At 41.4% G+C, this 17,720-nt stretch overlaps 1 protein-coding gene across 1 annotated transcript in view; it reads left to right on the forward strand.

Moving 5' to 3' along the window:
- The window catches only part of BMP6 (bone morphogenetic protein 6), a 151,110-nt gene that overhangs the window by 112,531 nt on the left and 20,859 nt on the right, over positions 1 to 17,720 (forward strand). The window contains exon 2 of the mRNA XM_079776844.1: positions 7,035 to 7,227. Within this exon, the coding sequence (XP_079632970.1) occupies positions 7,035 to 7,227 (193 nt within the window). The remainder of the gene's footprint in view (positions 1 to 7,034; positions 7,228 to 17,720) is intronic.

Below are 17,720 nucleotides of genomic sequence, written 5' to 3' on the forward strand. Positions count from 1 at the left end.
GAGATTTGAAAAATAGAATACTCTGAAAAACTTTATGGTAATAAATATGAAAAATTTAACCAAATTGACAAACTTTTAGAAAATGCACACTGACTTATATGCATAACTCATGGACACAGCTGACAGTGTGGTGAAGGCCAGTGGGTGGGGCAGGACCTGGGTGGAGTTAGGCAAAGGAAGGGGAGATGGGGGGCATCTGTAATAGTGTCAACAAAAGAAAGAAAGGAAGAAAGAAAAGAAGGAAGGAAGGAAGGAAGGAAGGAAGGAAGGAAGGAAGGAAGGAAGGAAGGAAGGAAGGAAGGAAGAAAGACAGGAGGGTGAGAGGGAGGGAGGGAGGGGAAATAGATAGCTTGAATATCTTTATATGTTTACAGGAAAATGAATGAATGGGTAATTAAAAATTTTCTCCAAAGGAACTTATTCCAAAAGCAAGAAGTATAACTTAAAACTAACACTGTGTGAGATGAGACCATCACCAGTGTCACTTTTGAACACAAACACAAAAATTCCAAACCATAAAATAAAAATGCAGCAGAACAAATGATGTGACACTTTAAGGTCAATGTTGTGTACCGTGTATTTGTGTCCCCCCATAATTCATAGTGTTGGAACTTTAATCCCCAGTGAGATGGTATTTGGAGGTAGGGCCTTTGGAAGGTGATTAGGTCCAGATGACATAATGAGGGTAAGGCTCCATGATGGAATGAGTGTCCTTAAAGGATGAGAAAGAGACTGGAGCTCACACTCTGTCGTGCAATCAGCAAGGAAGGCTGAGAGGACATAACAAGGAAGAGGGCCTCACTACGAACCTGGCCGTGCTGGCTCCCTGATCCCACAGGCCTTCCAGCCTCCAGAAATAATTGAGAAGTAATTGTTTGTTGTTTAAGCACCCAGTCTGTAGTATTTTTGTTATAGCAGCCTGAACTCAATGAGACTGTCAAGGAGGCAATCTGCTAAGCTTTCTTGTTAGGTCCCACAATTTGTAATGTGTCTCTTCCTTTTCTATTATTTAATATTAGTGGTACTGAACTGGACTCAAATATGAGACTGAAAATAAGCATCTTATCTTTTCCTGGTTTTGAAGGAAGTAGTTCAAATATATCACCATTAAGAATATTGTTAGCTTTAGGGTTTTTGTATAGATTCATTATGAGGTTAATGGAGTTTTTTCTATTTCTGGTTTGCTAGTTTATAAAAAAAGTTAAGAGACAGAACAGCCAAGTGTAATGAGTGAACTCATTTGGTTCTTAATTCCAATAAACCAAATATGGAAAGAGTTTTGTAGGTATTTGAGGAAATTGATTATCAATTGGGTAATAGAGGATAATGAAGAATTATTTTGACTTAGGTGTGATCATGCATTGTGATTGTGTCAGAAAATGCCCAGTTTTTGGTTAGTTTTTTTATTCTGGTATAATATGCATAACAAAATTTACCACTTTAGCAATTTTTAAGTGTACAATTCTGTGGCATTAAATGCATTCACATTCTTGTGAAATCATTACCACCATCCATCTCCAGAACTGTTTCATCTTCCCAAACTGAAACTCTGCACCTATTAAACAAGTACTCCCCTGGCAACCACAATTCTACATTCTGTCTTTGTGGCTTTTTTCATTTAACATAATGTCTTCAAGGTTTATCTATGTTGTAGCATGTGTCAGAAATTCATTTCTTTTTTACGGCTGAATAATATTACATTGTATGTATATGCTACATGTTTATCCATTCATCTGTCAATGGGTACTTAAGTTGCCTCCACCCTTTTTGGCTTTGGTAAACAATGCTGCTATGAACATGGGTGTGAAATATCTGTTTGAGTCCCTACTTTCACTTTTTGGGGATAAAATCCCAGAAGTGGAATTGCAGAATCATATGGTAATTGTATGTTTAATTTTTTGAGAAATCGCCACACTGTTTTCCACAGCAGCTGCACCATTTTACATTCCCACCAGCAATGCACTTTCTCCACATCTTTACCAACACTTGTTGAGAAAGTGCCCGTGTTTTTACTAGATCTGTATGAGGCAGAGCGGAAGGAGAGCGCTTGTCACCCGTTGCCTGCACAGCAGCCATGTCTTACCCACAGAAGACAGAACAGCCAAGTGTAATGAGTGAACTCCATTTGGTTCTTGTGGTCGTCCGCCTCGCCTGCCTTCCCTCTTAGCTGTGACCGTGCCTATATTTTTCACATAAAACTTCCATCATGGCTGAGAGATGGCTTTAAGGGATAAAAGAAAAACTAAACACTCTATGATTTAGTGACACATATACATAGTAAAACTGTTAGTTTTTAAAAGGCAAGGGAATGTTAGACACTATTCTGATACGAGGTGCCATTTGGGCTGACGTGGCATCAGGGATTACCATGGTACTGGTCAGGTTCCAGTTTGTAAGTTGAGTGCTGGTTCTCTTAGTGCTTTATTATTGTGCTTTGTTACCTCCATAAATTACCTATAGTTTTTGTATGTATATTACATAATTCACATCTTAAATCTTAACTTTTATTCCGTAGTAATGTGGCCCTCCATGTTGGCCAAAGGTCTGGACCTGGTCTGAAATTTCAAATGATATAGTCTGAGGCAAAAAGAAAGAATAGGGTGAGTTTTAAAAAGCTAAATTAAAAATTCAAGGATTGCATGTATTCTTCAATTATGTCCTTTTTTAAAAAAAAAATTGGTGTTAGAAGGACCTTTAGGAATCAAATCATAGAGTCAAAGAGCATAGTTTGTTATCTTGTTTTACTGTACTTACAAATAGTAAACAGAGAAAGTAGGTGACCTTGTGTAAGGTCACCACCATTAAATGTATTTTCACTAGCCCTTGAGATGAAAAATTATAGGAATTATTGCCTCGGAGAACACAGCACTATATCCTTTAGCCAAACACCAGGGCTGATACTCAATATGGTGATTTCACTTACTGCCCTTTTCACAGAACGAATCTCTAATTTAAAAAGCTAATTTAGCAGAAGTTAATCAGCCCTATCTACAGACTCATGAATAAATTTGAATTAGTCAGCAACAACATAATCTAAGCTCAGAGGAACCAGATTCTCAAATATCAGCTAATGATAATTACAAGTAACATTTATTGAGCACTTCCTCTACCATCGACTATTTTGTATAGATTGCCATACATAATCTTCAGAAATGTTATTATTCCCATTTAACTGATAACTGGAAATTTGACTAGTATTTTACTCAGCATCACATTAAGTAAGAGGAAAGGGAGCTGGAATCCGAAACCAGCTTGACAGTTTGACACTTCATCAACACTCTTAGCTAATACTTAATTGTTTACCACAGGTGGCAGCACTGTTGAAAAGCCAAATGCTAGAGGCTGCAAAATAGGTAGTGAGTGCTGAATTCAGAGCTCAGCCTCTCTCATGGTTCTTGAACTCTGAAATTTAAGGAGTTCAGAATCATACAACTTGAAGGGGAAATGCTAAGTTCACTTGAAATGTTACTATTTCACCATTGTGGTCTTCAAATGCATGTGTGGGTAAGTGAGCTAATTGTGCTTAGTTTTTTGTATTATACCTATGAGACATTAACAAAATGCATTATGTAAATTCAATTGGAGGCAAAAAATTGGGGGAGAAAACAGGAATTTCAAGCAAACTCCAGTGACTGGTGGCTGAGGTATCTTGGGTAGAGTGAGGAAGGTGGTACTACTACTAGCTAAAAGGCATGAGGAGAGGAGAGGCCTTAGAAAACAGCGGAGTGAAGGGTTTGGGTGAAAGAACATAAAAATAGGTGGATAGCAACCAGAGACTCAATGGGCCAGAGAAGAATAAAGAAAAAGCAGAAGAAAAGTTCAGAGTGCTTCAAGATAATGTCTTGGTAGAGGAGAAATGAGAAAATGCATATATAAGGCAATGAGTTCTAATTCACATTGTAATAAAATGAAGGCTTTGAACTACTATTTTTCTGTTTCCTCATTTTTAGATTCTTTATCTCTCCCTTCACATGTGTCTATAAGCATTTGCCAGGATAAAAAGGAATGTGAAGGGAGAGATAAAGGCCCAGTGCATGGATTCGTGCACCAATGGGGTCCCTCAGCCTGGCCTGCACCCTCTCACAATCTGAGACCCCTCGGGGATGTAGCAGTACACGAAGCACAGACAGCCTGGGAGGAGCCCGAGCCTGGGCCCTGCTCATCCCCGCCCTGCGGTGCCTGCCTTCACTGCTGCTCAGTAGTGCTGCTGCGGAGGCGGGAGAGGCTTGCACCACAGCAGCTGCACTCGCCAGCTGTGAACCCGGCGTCTGGCACCCATCGGTCAGCTGAGCAGCGCTCCCGCTGTGGGAGTGCACTGACCACCAGGGGGCATGTGTTGAGCATCGGCCCCCTGGTGGTCAGTGCATGTCATAGCTACCGGTTGACCTGTCACTTAGGCTTTTATATATATAGATGTTGCCTCCCAGCATTTCGAAATCCTTATTATTAAGAATATCATGCAATTTCTCTCCTTCCTAGCAAGGTCAGATATCCCTTTTCTCTTCATCTTCCTCTCTTATTCTTTCCTGTCCTCCCTTCCTTCTTGTATAACAAGTCACCCAAGACAAAGTGGCGTAAAACAATAATGCTTTATTATCACAGTCTTGTGAAATGACTAAGTTCGACTGGGTGGTTCTCTCTCGAGATCTCTCATGCAGTTGTAGTCAGATGGTGGCTGGGGTATGAATCATCCAAAGGCTCCACTGGATTGGACCTCTCAGATGGCATCTTTACAACATGTCTGGTGCCTCAGCTAAGGCTTTCTAGACTGACTAGGCTCTTCCCTCCCTCCCCTCTCCCCTTTCCTTTGTCTCTCCATGCACCACAGCTTCTCTGCATTGGGCTTCCTCACAGCATGGAAGTTCCAGAGTAGTTGGACTTTCTACACTGTGGCTATCTCTCCTCACTGAAGCGTTCCAAGAAACATAAATGGAAGAAAGTTTAAAACTTACGTCCTAGCATAGAAAGTCACTCAGCACCACCGTTGCTGCATTTTGTTGCTCCAAAGATGGTCACAGGGCCAGCCCAGAGCCACCCCAGAGCAGGGAGACCACCCAAGGCTATGAATACAGGGAGGTGGTGCATCTCCCCAAAGACTAGCTACCACATTTCTCATTTATTGACATTTCTGTCCCTTTCTCTCCTCCTTAACTGAAGTGCCTTGTTACTATCTTTTATCTTGCTTTACTATCTATGTTTTTCTTTCTAATTGTTTATATCAAGAGCAATTGAAAGACTTCTTTTAGGAATTCTTAAGCATTTTCTCTCAAGTGAATCTTAAAAATATTTTTTCATTAAGTGACATTAAAATTTAAGCACCCAAAAGGCCCTTAGAAAAGCTGTGCGACTATTTTTCAGAAAGTCTCTTTGGGAAATCAGATTTGATTCCCTTTTTAACCACTGATGATAACATATCAAACTTAAAAGGCAGATCAGTTTTAGGGGAAAGTGATACACCGTCATGTGTGGGTGGCCTCGGCTGAACTCCCCAACAATATTGCTTTTCATGCTTAGCCACTAATTAGAAAACCTGCTCTCTTGTTGGGACTAAACTATGGTTTACTTTCTGGTTAGACCTTTTTTTTATTTATATTCAAGCTCTTACTTAAGCCAACACTTGTCCTTTTATTAACCCCAAAAATTAAAGAAAAAGGAGAGAGAGAGATAACTTGAATCTAAAGGATTTTTTGCATAGTCACAGGGCAATTTCAGAAATTCTTTATTTAAAATCTCATACCTACAGATGGCTTAACTTTCCTTAGCTTCTGCAAATGCCGTCAAGGTCTTAGGATCTTGTAAAGAGTTATTGGCTTTTTTTTTTAAAAAAAAGAAGCTAAATCTCCAAAGCTTTTCTCTGGTGATTATGGAGAACAACACACGTGGGAGAAAGTGGGCAGTTAGAGGTGGCAAATAATTTGATTTTTTTTCTACCCACAAGCCCTTGGGAAAACCTTCTCATAAAGGATTACTTTGCTCATGAGATTTTACTGTGTTGCCATTCAGAAAAGAACTCACAGGAACAGCAGGGCAGAGGGTTTCTGAGCTCGGGAGAGAGCAAGGGTTCACGGTGGGAAGCGGGGCGCTCCCTTTTTCTTTATAAGGATCATGGGTTAAGCATCTGAGGTTGATACCATTTCTCTCACACAGACTCCACTCAGACATCTGAGAGCTGACTGAAAATGATAACTAGTAGTTGCAGTTTTTCATAACTTGGCTTCTCTTCAAGCGGGGAAAAGATTTCATTAAAAGAACACACAAACAGGTTTTAGACTCCATCCTTTCCCAATGTGAAGAAACAGCATTGGAAAATAGCAAGTTGCCCCACTAGTGATTGGCTTCCTCATCTTTGTTTTCATACTTTGGTTCTACGTGCAGATCAAACGGAGACTCCAGCCGCTCACAGCGCGCAGGGTCCACCCGCACAGGGAGGGCAGTGACCTTTATCAGAGCAGCATTTTCCATGAAGCTTGATCCTAAACCCTTCAACGAAAACTTCCACTGAGCAGCAGGCACAACCTGAGGACACGTGGAGCTTCGGGCCCAGGCAAATGCGTTGCTCACTGTCCCCCCCCCACAGCACGATCGCGACCTAAGGCGGGCTCAGGGCTATCCCTGTCCTGTCCACTGCTGCTGGTCTGAGGGGCTGAGCTGCAGGAACGGAGGGAGGGGAGCTGGGCGGGGATCAGGGCCAGGATCACCTGATGCGTTGTTTTCTTAATTCTCACAACATCCCTGTGAAGAAGCCAAGAGTTTAAATAACTTGCTTTCATGCAACTTAATGAGACTAAGTATTTAAAGTACTTAAATGAAAGAAAATGTAAGAATTTTATTTAATACTTAGGTAAAATGAAGGATTTTAATCCCAGTCTGCCTGACAGTCTAGCCAATGTTCTCTCCATCGCCCCAGTTCCCTAAGAGCCATTGGTAACCTGTAACCCACGTATGAATTAAAATGGGAGACTTTCTTTTGAGCTGAGCCTGTGGCACCTAGTCAAGTAACAATAGTTGTCACTCTCTCTTGTTTAATCTTATAGTGGAGTACGACAAGGAGTTCTCCCCTCGCCAGCGACACCACAAAGAGTTCAAGTTCAACTTATCCCAGATTCCTGAGGGTGAGGCGGTGACGGCTGCAGAATTCCGAATCTACAAGGACTGTGTTGTGGGGAGTTTTAAAAACCAAACTTTTCTTATCAGCATTTATCAAGTCTTACAGGAGCATCAGCACAGGTATGAAGGCTCAAGGAAGCCCAAGGGTGGGGCTGGCCCCGTTTCTCACCCTGACACATATAACTTCGAGCATGTCTGTGGAAGGCCATCCGAGTTCAGGACTTGTCCATGGGCATGATGAGGGGCGTGTTCTAAATGGTAGTGTTTAGCCAGCAGGAAGGTTTTTTGCTGTTAAGTTGAAGACTTTCCAAATGGTTTTCTTTTCTTAAGTAAGCCACTAGATGGTATTTACTAAGCATCCTGTGTGATCGGAAAACATATGACTTGTTGGGGATAAAATGTTTCCCCACTGTTGTTTAGTCCCTACTTTGAACGATGGGAGAGGATGGCTAAAATAAATTCACCCATGAAAATTATGTAAGGATGCTTACAAATGATACTAATTCAAGTGAAAAAAAGGCTACGTATTTGTGCATACACATATATTATACAGAGTCCAGAGTGCTAACCATTACACCATGGAACCTCTCCTAACATATATTATACATATGCATGATATGTCTTTGAGTAAATGAGTGTGTGTGTGTGTGTGTGTGTGTGTGTGTGTGTGTGTGTGAGAAATGTATTTTTTATCATTTGGATACAGCAAACGATGGACTTTTTTTCCATGAGGCCAAGTCATTTTATAAAATAACTGCAAGTACATTCATGGGCCTTCCTAGCAATAAAATAAAAAAAAAGACTTCCATGGAGTGATATTTAGAGGAAGGGCTGAAGAGAAAAGTGTTACAGCAGTTAGTTCAAACCTATAGCACACAGAAAACAAGCCAACGACCTTGAATTTTGCTTCGTATTTAGGGGTCAGTTTAGTAGTTTGGGGAGGGAGGAGTGCTGGTGCACAGTAGATTAGCAATGCTGTAGACTTCTCAGTGTGCATGAGGTGGGACCAGCGTGTGACAGCCTGGCAATCAGATACGAAAATAAAAGTGGAAGGAAGAGAATGCAGATGGGTAGGGAACCCCACACGTACAGGCTCTATAAGGGTCTTGCTAGCTTTGGCTTTATAAACCAAGTGCACATTCTTGCTCTAGTTCTTGGAGCTCTATTGACTTCCTAAGAATGTCCAAAGGTTTAGGAAAAGACCTTAATTTATCCTAAAATTATAAATCTGTGTGTGGATCTATCACAAATACGCACACCAAAATAATAACAAATGTTAACTTGCCCCATAAAAGGTTTATTTTAGTTTTGAGAACACCATTCAACATTTGGCCCTAATGCATATTCAAATCTCTAAGGAGGAAAATAAATAAGGAAGAAGGAAGGACACTTGCCAGGTTTGGAGGACCATCATGGTGTTGAACATACACACTGATGGTTGTATGTGAATTCTTGCTGGAATAGTTAAAGAATAAGTAAAATATAGTCACTGTGGTACCTTTATAACTGACCAAAATTTCAGAATGTATGGGAAGTTTTTTGATGTCTTATTTTCACTCCTAAATAAAAGCATACTCAATGACCTAACTACTAAGGGCCTCTTTTGAAAAGCAAACTATTTGTTGCTAGATTTTCATCTTTTGATACTTCAGGGAGAATTGGTGTTCAGTGAGTCTTTGGAACTGCTTGAGCCGTTGATTTTCAGTCTGCCTCATTATCTGTCCCATTATATTTTCCTGGTGGAAATAGCCTCCTGGTACCTTTTTGGCTCAGAACTTTGTCAGAATACATGGCTTTCTCTGGCCTACAGGAAAAGCTTTCTAGTGAAAACACTAGAGTGTGGGTTTTGTGACTAGAACATTCTTTTTAATTATTATTTTTAAAGAGAGAGCTAGCAGACCATTCGTAAGGTTTATGTTGAACTTCAGCCAGAAATGAGCAGCTGCCTTGTGCTTCAGATGGTGGTGTCAGACCTCCTCGGGGCCAGCAGTGAGTTTGGAAAACAAAGTCCCCAACTGTCCCAACCTTTGATGACTCTGTCAAAGTGGAGTTTCAGTTTCTCCGCCTTCTAGAATGGAGATATTTCGTGATTGGGTGTGTTTAATTTTTATGTACAGGAAAAGGGAAAATACTGGGAAAATTGGGGGAATTTCATGCTTTTGAAGGGTTCCGGTTGGCCAGGAGGATATTTCCTTTTCTTGTGGGTGGGCCAGGGGCCAGGCCTCCTGCTGTCCCCTCATGTTCTTGCAGGGGCCTCAGAGTTAAGCATATGACTGGGGTGTCTTGGCTGAAAACAACTCTCCAGGCTTGTAAAGAAACTTATTTGTCTAATCCTGTGTTCCAGTGAAATTTGTAGTATTTGATAGATTAACTTACTTTAACAAGTGTGTGTGTTGCAAAATAGTTGGCCTCCTTGCAAAAGAAAAAAGAAAGGCAGGTGTTTCAATGCCCTCTTATACTCAGCTGAGGCAGAATCAGCCATGTGTTGGGCTTCCTGGTATCAAGGGCAGCTAGGAGGCCCGACCCAGGGAGGGTCCGGGAAGATTCTTGGAAGCTAGGTCATTGCTGTGATCGCTTCAGAACCATATTCTTCAGACTGATAAGAAATCATTAGACCAGGTAAGTTAAAAAAGGGACTATTTGACTAGATGGTGCTTTGAGTAAGAATAGGGAAACATGTGATACTTTATTCAAAACCTGAGAATAAGCTCTGAGATGGAATCTAAGTCCTGAAAATGTCTGAGCAACCCATAGAGCAGAGTGGGATTAGCCCCCAGGAGTGTGACAGCTAAACCAGAGGAGTCCAGGGTGCCTTTGTACTTGGTTTTGTAAATGTGTCCTGAGCTATGGTGTGGTGTTTATACTTTAAGATGAGTTTGGTGTTAACATCTGGTGTTATAAATCATTATACTTTTATGATGACACTGGTAAAAATTGGCATTTACATAGTAGTTAGAGTTTGGAAAAGACCTTCTCATATATTCCCTCATTAGGATTTAACCATGAGCCCATCAGTTAAGCAGGACAGGCATATTACCTATTAGAGAATGAAACGTGGTACATAGGAATTTTGCCAAGTCCAAATTATGCCTAAACTTGTCTGCTGTGCTTCCCAAAAGTTAGTCCGATGATGTGAGGACAGCCCCAGGATAAAGGTAAAACGCCAGAGAGTGATAAGCAGTCTCCTGCGGGCATGCTCCACGTCTCCATCTCCTTAGTCTTGATGGGAACATCCAAGGATGCTTCTGTTTGGGTAGCAAGCGACACAGTTCTCTTGAAGGTGAAAATGTGTCTTAGAACTCAGGCCCCAGTACATTGACTTTCAAGGCCGTCCTATGGAAAACCTTTGCAAGCCTTTGTTGATCTATTGACCAAGCATTGATCTATTGGCAGCTTTTCTAGAGGAGGGGTATGAAGGGGAAGAAAGACTAGAATAAATGTATACAAAAGTATTTGTACTTATTCACAGTATTATACAATTGTCCATTTACTTCACCATTGTCTTCTGCATCTCACACACACTAAGCTGACTTCATACCTAGACACTCTGAATAACGTTGACCTTTCCTACTCATGTATAGTAGCATCATGGTAGCATGTTGCTTGTCATAAGATGTACCATGATCTTTACTTCTATGGCACCTTTAGATTCATGGGACAATTCTGAGGCCTTTAAAGAATATCACGTTTGTGTACATTTCTTATTTGGCTAAAAGGCATACGTTTACTGGTTTTAATTGGTTTTGTGTACTTAGAAGTCAAAGGGCGTCTCCTGAGAGCCAGCCAGAAATTTTAACAGAGGAGCACGTTCAGTGTCTGAAAGAGGGCCCTATTGGTCCACCAATTGGCCGCATTTGCCTCTGCTAGTTTTGAAATGCCGTGTTCTGTTCTGTTTGTTTTGGTGATTGCATTGCTTAGCAGGGATAGTCAATCTTCTGTGCATATGATAACTTTACTTTCTCTTTTTTGTTACTCCTCACCCTCAGATATTTTTCCATTGATTTTTAAACAGAATGGTGGTGGGGGTGGGGGGGGGGGAGAGACAGAGAGAGAGAGAGGGACACATAGATCAGTTGCCTCCCACATATGCCCCAACTGGGGCCGGGGATCGAGCCTGCAACCAAGGTATCTACCCTTGACTGGAATCGAACCTAGGACCCTTCAGTCCTTGGGCCGATGCTGTATCCACTGAGCCAAGCTGGTTAGGGCTGATAACTTTTCTTTTTCATGTTCTATCTATGGTGCGTTTAAAGTAAGAAATAATTACCAAGTTTAAAATTCAGTATTCCTGGTATAAGCAGTATCACAACTTACTCCTCTGTTTACAAATAGGCAAAGTGTGTGTTTTTATATATACTTTTTTAAACTGTGGTTCCTACAAGGTGGGGCAAAAGGAGTTTACAGTTGTGAGTATGTGAAACACAGAGTTGATTCTTGTATTATTATTTATTAATTGTTGTTTTATTTTCCATACGAACAACTGTAAACCTACTTTGCTAGCCCCGCATGTTTTGTCCTAATTTCAGAGTCCTTGGGATGTGAAGAAATGCATCTGTGGGTCTAGGAAACAAGGCAGTGCTGCTGGAGAGTTGGTTTTCAAACTGAGCAAGATTTCCTTAGGACAGCCCAGAGCCAGCCCAGGGTCTTGGAAAAAAGCCCAGACTGAGTTACTGCCTACACTAAATATTTGACACAACTCACCAATTCTGACCTATTTTGCAGATAGAATATAATTGTCCAAGGAGTGAAAATAACTGTCAAAGGGCCAGTGCACATTTTCTCAAACGGTTAGATTGATATGCTACTCCGAACCACTCACAGAGCCTGGGACCACAAGAATAAGTCAGGAAGAGGAATGGGGATGAGGTCTGGTTTGGACATGTTTGAGTCATGGTAGGGATGCCCAGGAGGCAATGGGATGTGGAAGTGCTTAGCTCAGCAGAATGAACTAAACTACAGTAGCAGATATTTGAAATCATATCTGAGCTATTGAAGTTGATTAGATATACCGGCTGTATAAGAATAGAAAAACCTGATTGACCTAGTAGCATTTATTGAAAATACTTTTTGTTTTCAGTGGTATCTTTGTCCTGAATCAGGTGATCACATACGTGTGGGTCTGTTTCTGGGATCTTTATTCTGTTCCATTGGTTAATTTTTCTCTTATTCTACCAATACTGCACTCTTAGTTCTTTTAGTTTTTAAAGAAAGCTTGATGTCTGGTGTGTACATCCTCCAATTTTTTTCCTTGAGATTTTCTTGGCTATGTATAGACCTTTGCATTTCCATATAAATTGTAAAATGGGTGTTTCAATTTCCACAAAATAAAATTGATGGGCTTCTGATTGGAATTTCATCAAATCCAGAAATTAATTTGGGAGAAATTGACTCTTACCATATTGAGTGTTCCAATCCAAGAATATGGTATTTACTTAGGCTGTCTTTAACTTATCAATATTTGGTGGTTTTTGTTTCTTGAATATTTTTTGTTAAAATTACTCCAGGTATATACGTTTTATCTGATATTATAAATGGTATTATTAGCTTTTTAAAAGTTCACAGTCTAATTGTTTTTTGCTCACATTTAGAAATACAATTGAATTTGTATATTGTTCTTTTATTCAGCAACCTTGCAAATTCACATATAAATTCTAATAATTTTTCTGAGCAATAGTTTGGAAATTGGTTCACTGATTCGTGCACTGGTAGTGTCCCTTGGCCTGGCCTGCAGGGATCAGGCCAAAACCGGCTCTCTGACATCCCCCAAAGGGGTCCTGGATTGCAAGAGGGCACAGACCAGGCCGAGGGACCCCACTGGTGCAAGATTGGGGCCAGGGAGGGACAGCGGGAGGGCTCCAGGGCGTGTCCAGCCCATCTCAGCCAGTCCCCATCAGCCGGACCCCAGCAGCAAGCTAACCTACCAGCCAGAGCATCTGCCCCCTGGTGGTCTGTGCGCGTCATAGCGACTGGTCGAACAGTTGAATAAAGGGTTGGACACTTAGCATATTAAGCTTTTATTATATGGGATAATCATGTCACCTATAAGTATCAGTTTTATTTCTTCCTTTGTATTTCTTGTAGTTTTTTTTCTTGTTTTGTTGTGCTAGCTGGACATCCAGTACAATGTTGAATTCCATTCAGATTTCTGTCAGATTTCTAATCTCAGGGTGGAGAAGGGAAGATTTAATAATTTACCATCAAGGATGATGTTTTCTATAAACGTTCTTATAGATACTCTTTATTAGATTAAGGAAATTCTTCTCTATTCCTAGTTAAGAGGTTTCTTTAAAATTAGAAATTAGTGTAAAATTTTATCAAAAAATTTTCCTGAAATTTTGGAGATGATGATATTATTTTTCTCCTTGCTAGTGTTAATGTGATATATTGCATTAAAGGCTTTCAGATGTTTAACCAAACTCACATCCCTGGAACAGGCCCAACTTGTAATTTATTATCCTCTTTTTATAAGGCACGATTCAAAAATCGTGTCTGATTAACTCTATTATCTGGATCACCTATGGCTCTATTTCCATTATCTGTTTGTTCCCTTGATTTTTCCTCATTTGGTTTTATTTCCTAGAATGTCTGATAATTTTTAAAATTAAATTATTGACATTGTTTATGAAAAATAGTCCTAGATACTGTTACCTTCCAGACTGGATTTTTATTTTCTTCCAGAAAGCAGACACAATGCAAGCAGATTACTTTGTTCTTTTTGTCGAAGTTGAGGCTGGGTTTCGGGATGTGTTAAGGTTCATCTGTTTCTGGTTTTCTCTTTCTCCTAGAAGTTAGCCCTGTAGAGGTCTCAGCTGAAGGTCAAGGCTGTTTACCAGGGCCCCTCTTCCTTGGTGGGCTCTGAACTCTAATGTTTAACTCCCCAGCATTGTAATCCTGCCAAAAAGTCTGCTTTGCTTTTTATGCTCTAAGCATTTTTTTTTTTGCTTGTTTTCTCAGCTTCTTACTCCATGCATACACAGCCTAATATTTGGCAAAATACTGGAGTTCAACTCAGCCAGAACTTGAAGAGCCAAGGTCCTAGAGGAAGTGAACCCAAAATTCTATGAGATCACATTTATGAGCTCACTTCTATGCAGCTCCTTTCCTTTGGGACCTTAGCCTTCAAGTCCTAGCTGCCTTACACTCCAGTGGTCCCCAGCCAGTGACATTGCTCCAAACTCTAGGCTGCTGTCCCTTTATGTTTGCCATCTGTGCCTCATGCAAGGAATTAACAAGTGCTTTGAGATGAAAAGGCAACAGCAAATACAGGGCTTACCTTCATGCATTTCCCTTCTCTCGAAGATCTTGACTCATCAAGTATTGACTGTGTTCGTTGCTCTAAGATAACTTCAAACAGGTTTGTTTTTTGAAACTTATTCTTAGTGGGAGTGTTAGTTTGATACATCATAGCCAGAAGCATACATCTCTGAAGTATCATATTTTTACTTGGAATTCTTTATAATGAATCCTCACAAATGTTGATATTTGATTCATGAACCAAATAGTGTAGTTCTGAAAACAAGACCTGAACCCAGTAGTTGATCTAGTTCCAGGACCTCAGAGGATAGTTTCCTTGGAAAAGCATTTTTTATAGACTGATTGCTCCATGAATTCTGTTGGACGTTCAGTGCTGCCTGCTGAAGTGAAGTGAGTGTACTTTTATCATTACTGAGATAAAAGTGAGATATCTGAGACTATTTTTCTGTTTTGAAGAGAAGGGCAAATTTGAGAAAGCCAGGATAGGAGAACACCATTGTGGTTTGGTAGGAGAAAATCAAAGCCTTTTATCACCATGTGCAGCCACACCTGTTTCTCTCTCTGTATCTGGCTTTCACAGGTATGATCCTCAGGGACTCCTGAAATCTTACTGCTGACTTGATAATCTCTGGCACACTCAGTGTGGGCCTCAGGCAAGCATTGAACTTTTCAGTATTTGTTCCTTTGCCCCTGAAAAGGGAGAATACAACTGACCCACAGCTTGGGTTATGTAACTAGTTAGTTTTACCTTTTTAGTGAGGTGCATATTATTTATACTTAGAATGATCTGCCTGAATTTAAACAAGTAAAGGCTTAAGAAGCTGCCAAACCTTGTTCCTCAGCCTATGTATGTTCTGTTCTTTGTAAAGGCACAGAGTAGACAAGTATGTTACAGGGAGGAATTAACGTTGTCATAAAGAGTTGCATATACTCAAAAGAATGCTAAATTTGGGGGTGAGGAGACGTCAGGGTGTGGTGGGCAGAGGAAACTCTTGTTTGGGAACTGCTTATCCACTTGGTAAACATGAAAGAGAAAAGGAAATAGGTTTTTATTTCTGGAAACTATGCCTTCTGTATTATTCATTCCCAGGAATGGATTGCTTTGGTGTAAGCACCTTCTTGCCAGGATGGCCAGGGATGTGGGAGGCAGGCCATGGTAGTAGTTAAGCTTATTTTGTGAAACATCTTTTTTTTAAAAATCACAAATTAACAGTATTATTGCTGCTTTATTTCCCCATATTGGACAAGGATATGGAGATTTAGGATTGTAATGAGAACTAAAACTGTAAGATTTGTATAAAAGGTGCAGAACTCCTTGTTTAATCTGTGTGCGGTCACCAGGGCATGTTGGAGTGTACCCCAGTCTTTGGGAACATCATTTGTTTATGTGGCCAAAGAAGACAGGTTAGGTAGCCATGAATTTATCCTATATAATAAAAGGCTAATATGCAAATAGACCAAACGGCGGAACAACTGGTCGCTATAATGTGCGTTGACCACCAGGGGGCGTGCGCGGAACATGGCAGGCATTGGCTGTGGCGGGATGGTGGAGCAGGTGAGTGGGGGCGCCAGACCAAGGCAGGGCGCCGGTTGCTATCATCAGGGTGAACCTCTGGTGGTTACTGAAAATTCTTTGCTCTCGCGCGCTGCAATCCTGCCCGGCGCTTGCACCTGCTGCGGACGCTGGGCCCACTTGCACCCGCTGCTGGCGCGGAGCCACTGCTTGCACCCATTACCAGCGCCTGGCGCAGGCCCCGATCACTTGGTCCCATCAGCGGGTGCGAGTGGCATCAAGGCTTCTCCACCTCCCCCTGCTCCTGAGGGGAGATCGGGGCCGGAAGCCGCCTCTCGCACTTGCTGCCAGCGACAGCCCTGCTCATACCCGCTGCTGATGCCAGCCCCAATTGCTCCATGCCATCAGCGGGTGCAGGGCTGCTGGCAGACAGGGGACTGGGGGCCGCGGCGGGAGGGGTCTGGCGGGGGCGTGGAGGATGGGCCGAGATCTGCCCCTGTGCCTACCACAGCCTCACTGCCCACAGTTCCTTTCAAGGTGCACGAATTCATGCACTGGGCCCCTAGTATAAAATAATCTTCTACCTTCTGCTCTCTCCCTGTCTTAGACACATAGAAGCAAGCCTTATCATAATACTGCTGCCTTGAACTTGGTCTTACCTGTGATTCCAATGATTAGTCTATGTTGATAACTCCTTGAGGGTAAGGTCAGTCCATAAGACAGTCAGACAGTTACTTGAGGAGCAGTCCACATTTGCTTTGCACTGTTTAAGGAGAGGAGCAAGAAATCTCGAGAGCAGATAGCTTTGAACTTTAAGTCTAAAAAGCAGGTAAAGGTAATACTACCCATATACACTGAGTGGCCAGATTATTTTGATCTCTGAACGCATAATAATCTGGCCACTCAGTGTATATCCTAGCTAATAAAAGGCTAATAGGCAAATTGTCCCCTCGACCAGCAGGCAGGCCGGCCAACTGCCCATGTCCCCTCCCCCTGGCCAGGTTGGCCGGACCCCACCCATGCACAAATTCATGCACCGGGCCTCTAATATATATATATTGAGTGGCCAGATTATTATGCGTTCAGAGATCATAATAATCTGGCCACTCAGTGTGTAAGAGAGAAGGAGTATGCTATAGGTCAGAGGCTCTCAAAGTGTGGTCCTCAGACCAGCAGCATCAGCATCACCTGGGAACCTGTTAGAAATGCAAATTCTCAGGTCCTACACCTAGAACTCTGGGGTGGGCCTAGCAGTCTGTGTGTTGACAGGTTTCCAGGGATTTCCAATGCAGGCTAAACTGGAGAATGGCTGCTATGACAGCTAAGAACATATGTAACATTTGAACCAAATAGATTGGCTTCAAATCCCAGCTCTGTGCTTACTGGTTGTGTGACCATGAGCAAACTACTTAACCTCTCAGTTCCTCAGTTTCCTTATCTGCCAACCTGTGATGGTGCTAATATGATTTACCTCTTAATGGTGGTTGTGAGGAGTTAACATATGTGAGAGCACTTAGTACAGTAATGTAGTAAACACCATGTAAGGGCTTGCTATGTTAGTATTCTGACAGCAAGTGATTTTTGTTGTTTTGTTGAAGATAAAATGTCCCTTTGATATTTGAACCTTCTCTTCATGCCATGCTAGTCCTTGAGATGAAATTTGGGTAATATCAAGTGGCATAAAATCAATGAGAACTTATCTAATTATATAGTAACTAGAGGCCCAATGCATGAAATTCATCGCAGCCCCGGCTTCATCCAGAAGGACGTCTAGAAGGTCTTTCAGCTGTCCGGTCTAATTAGCATATTATGCTTTTATTATTATAGATTATTATAGATAAGGTCT

Source organism: Cnephaeus nilssonii (assembly GCF_951640355.1).
Source record: "Cnephaeus nilssonii genome assembly, chromosome: 7".
In the NCBI taxonomy this organism is placed as follows: domain Eukaryota; kingdom Metazoa; phylum Chordata; class Mammalia; order Chiroptera; family Vespertilionidae; genus Cnephaeus; species Cnephaeus nilssonii.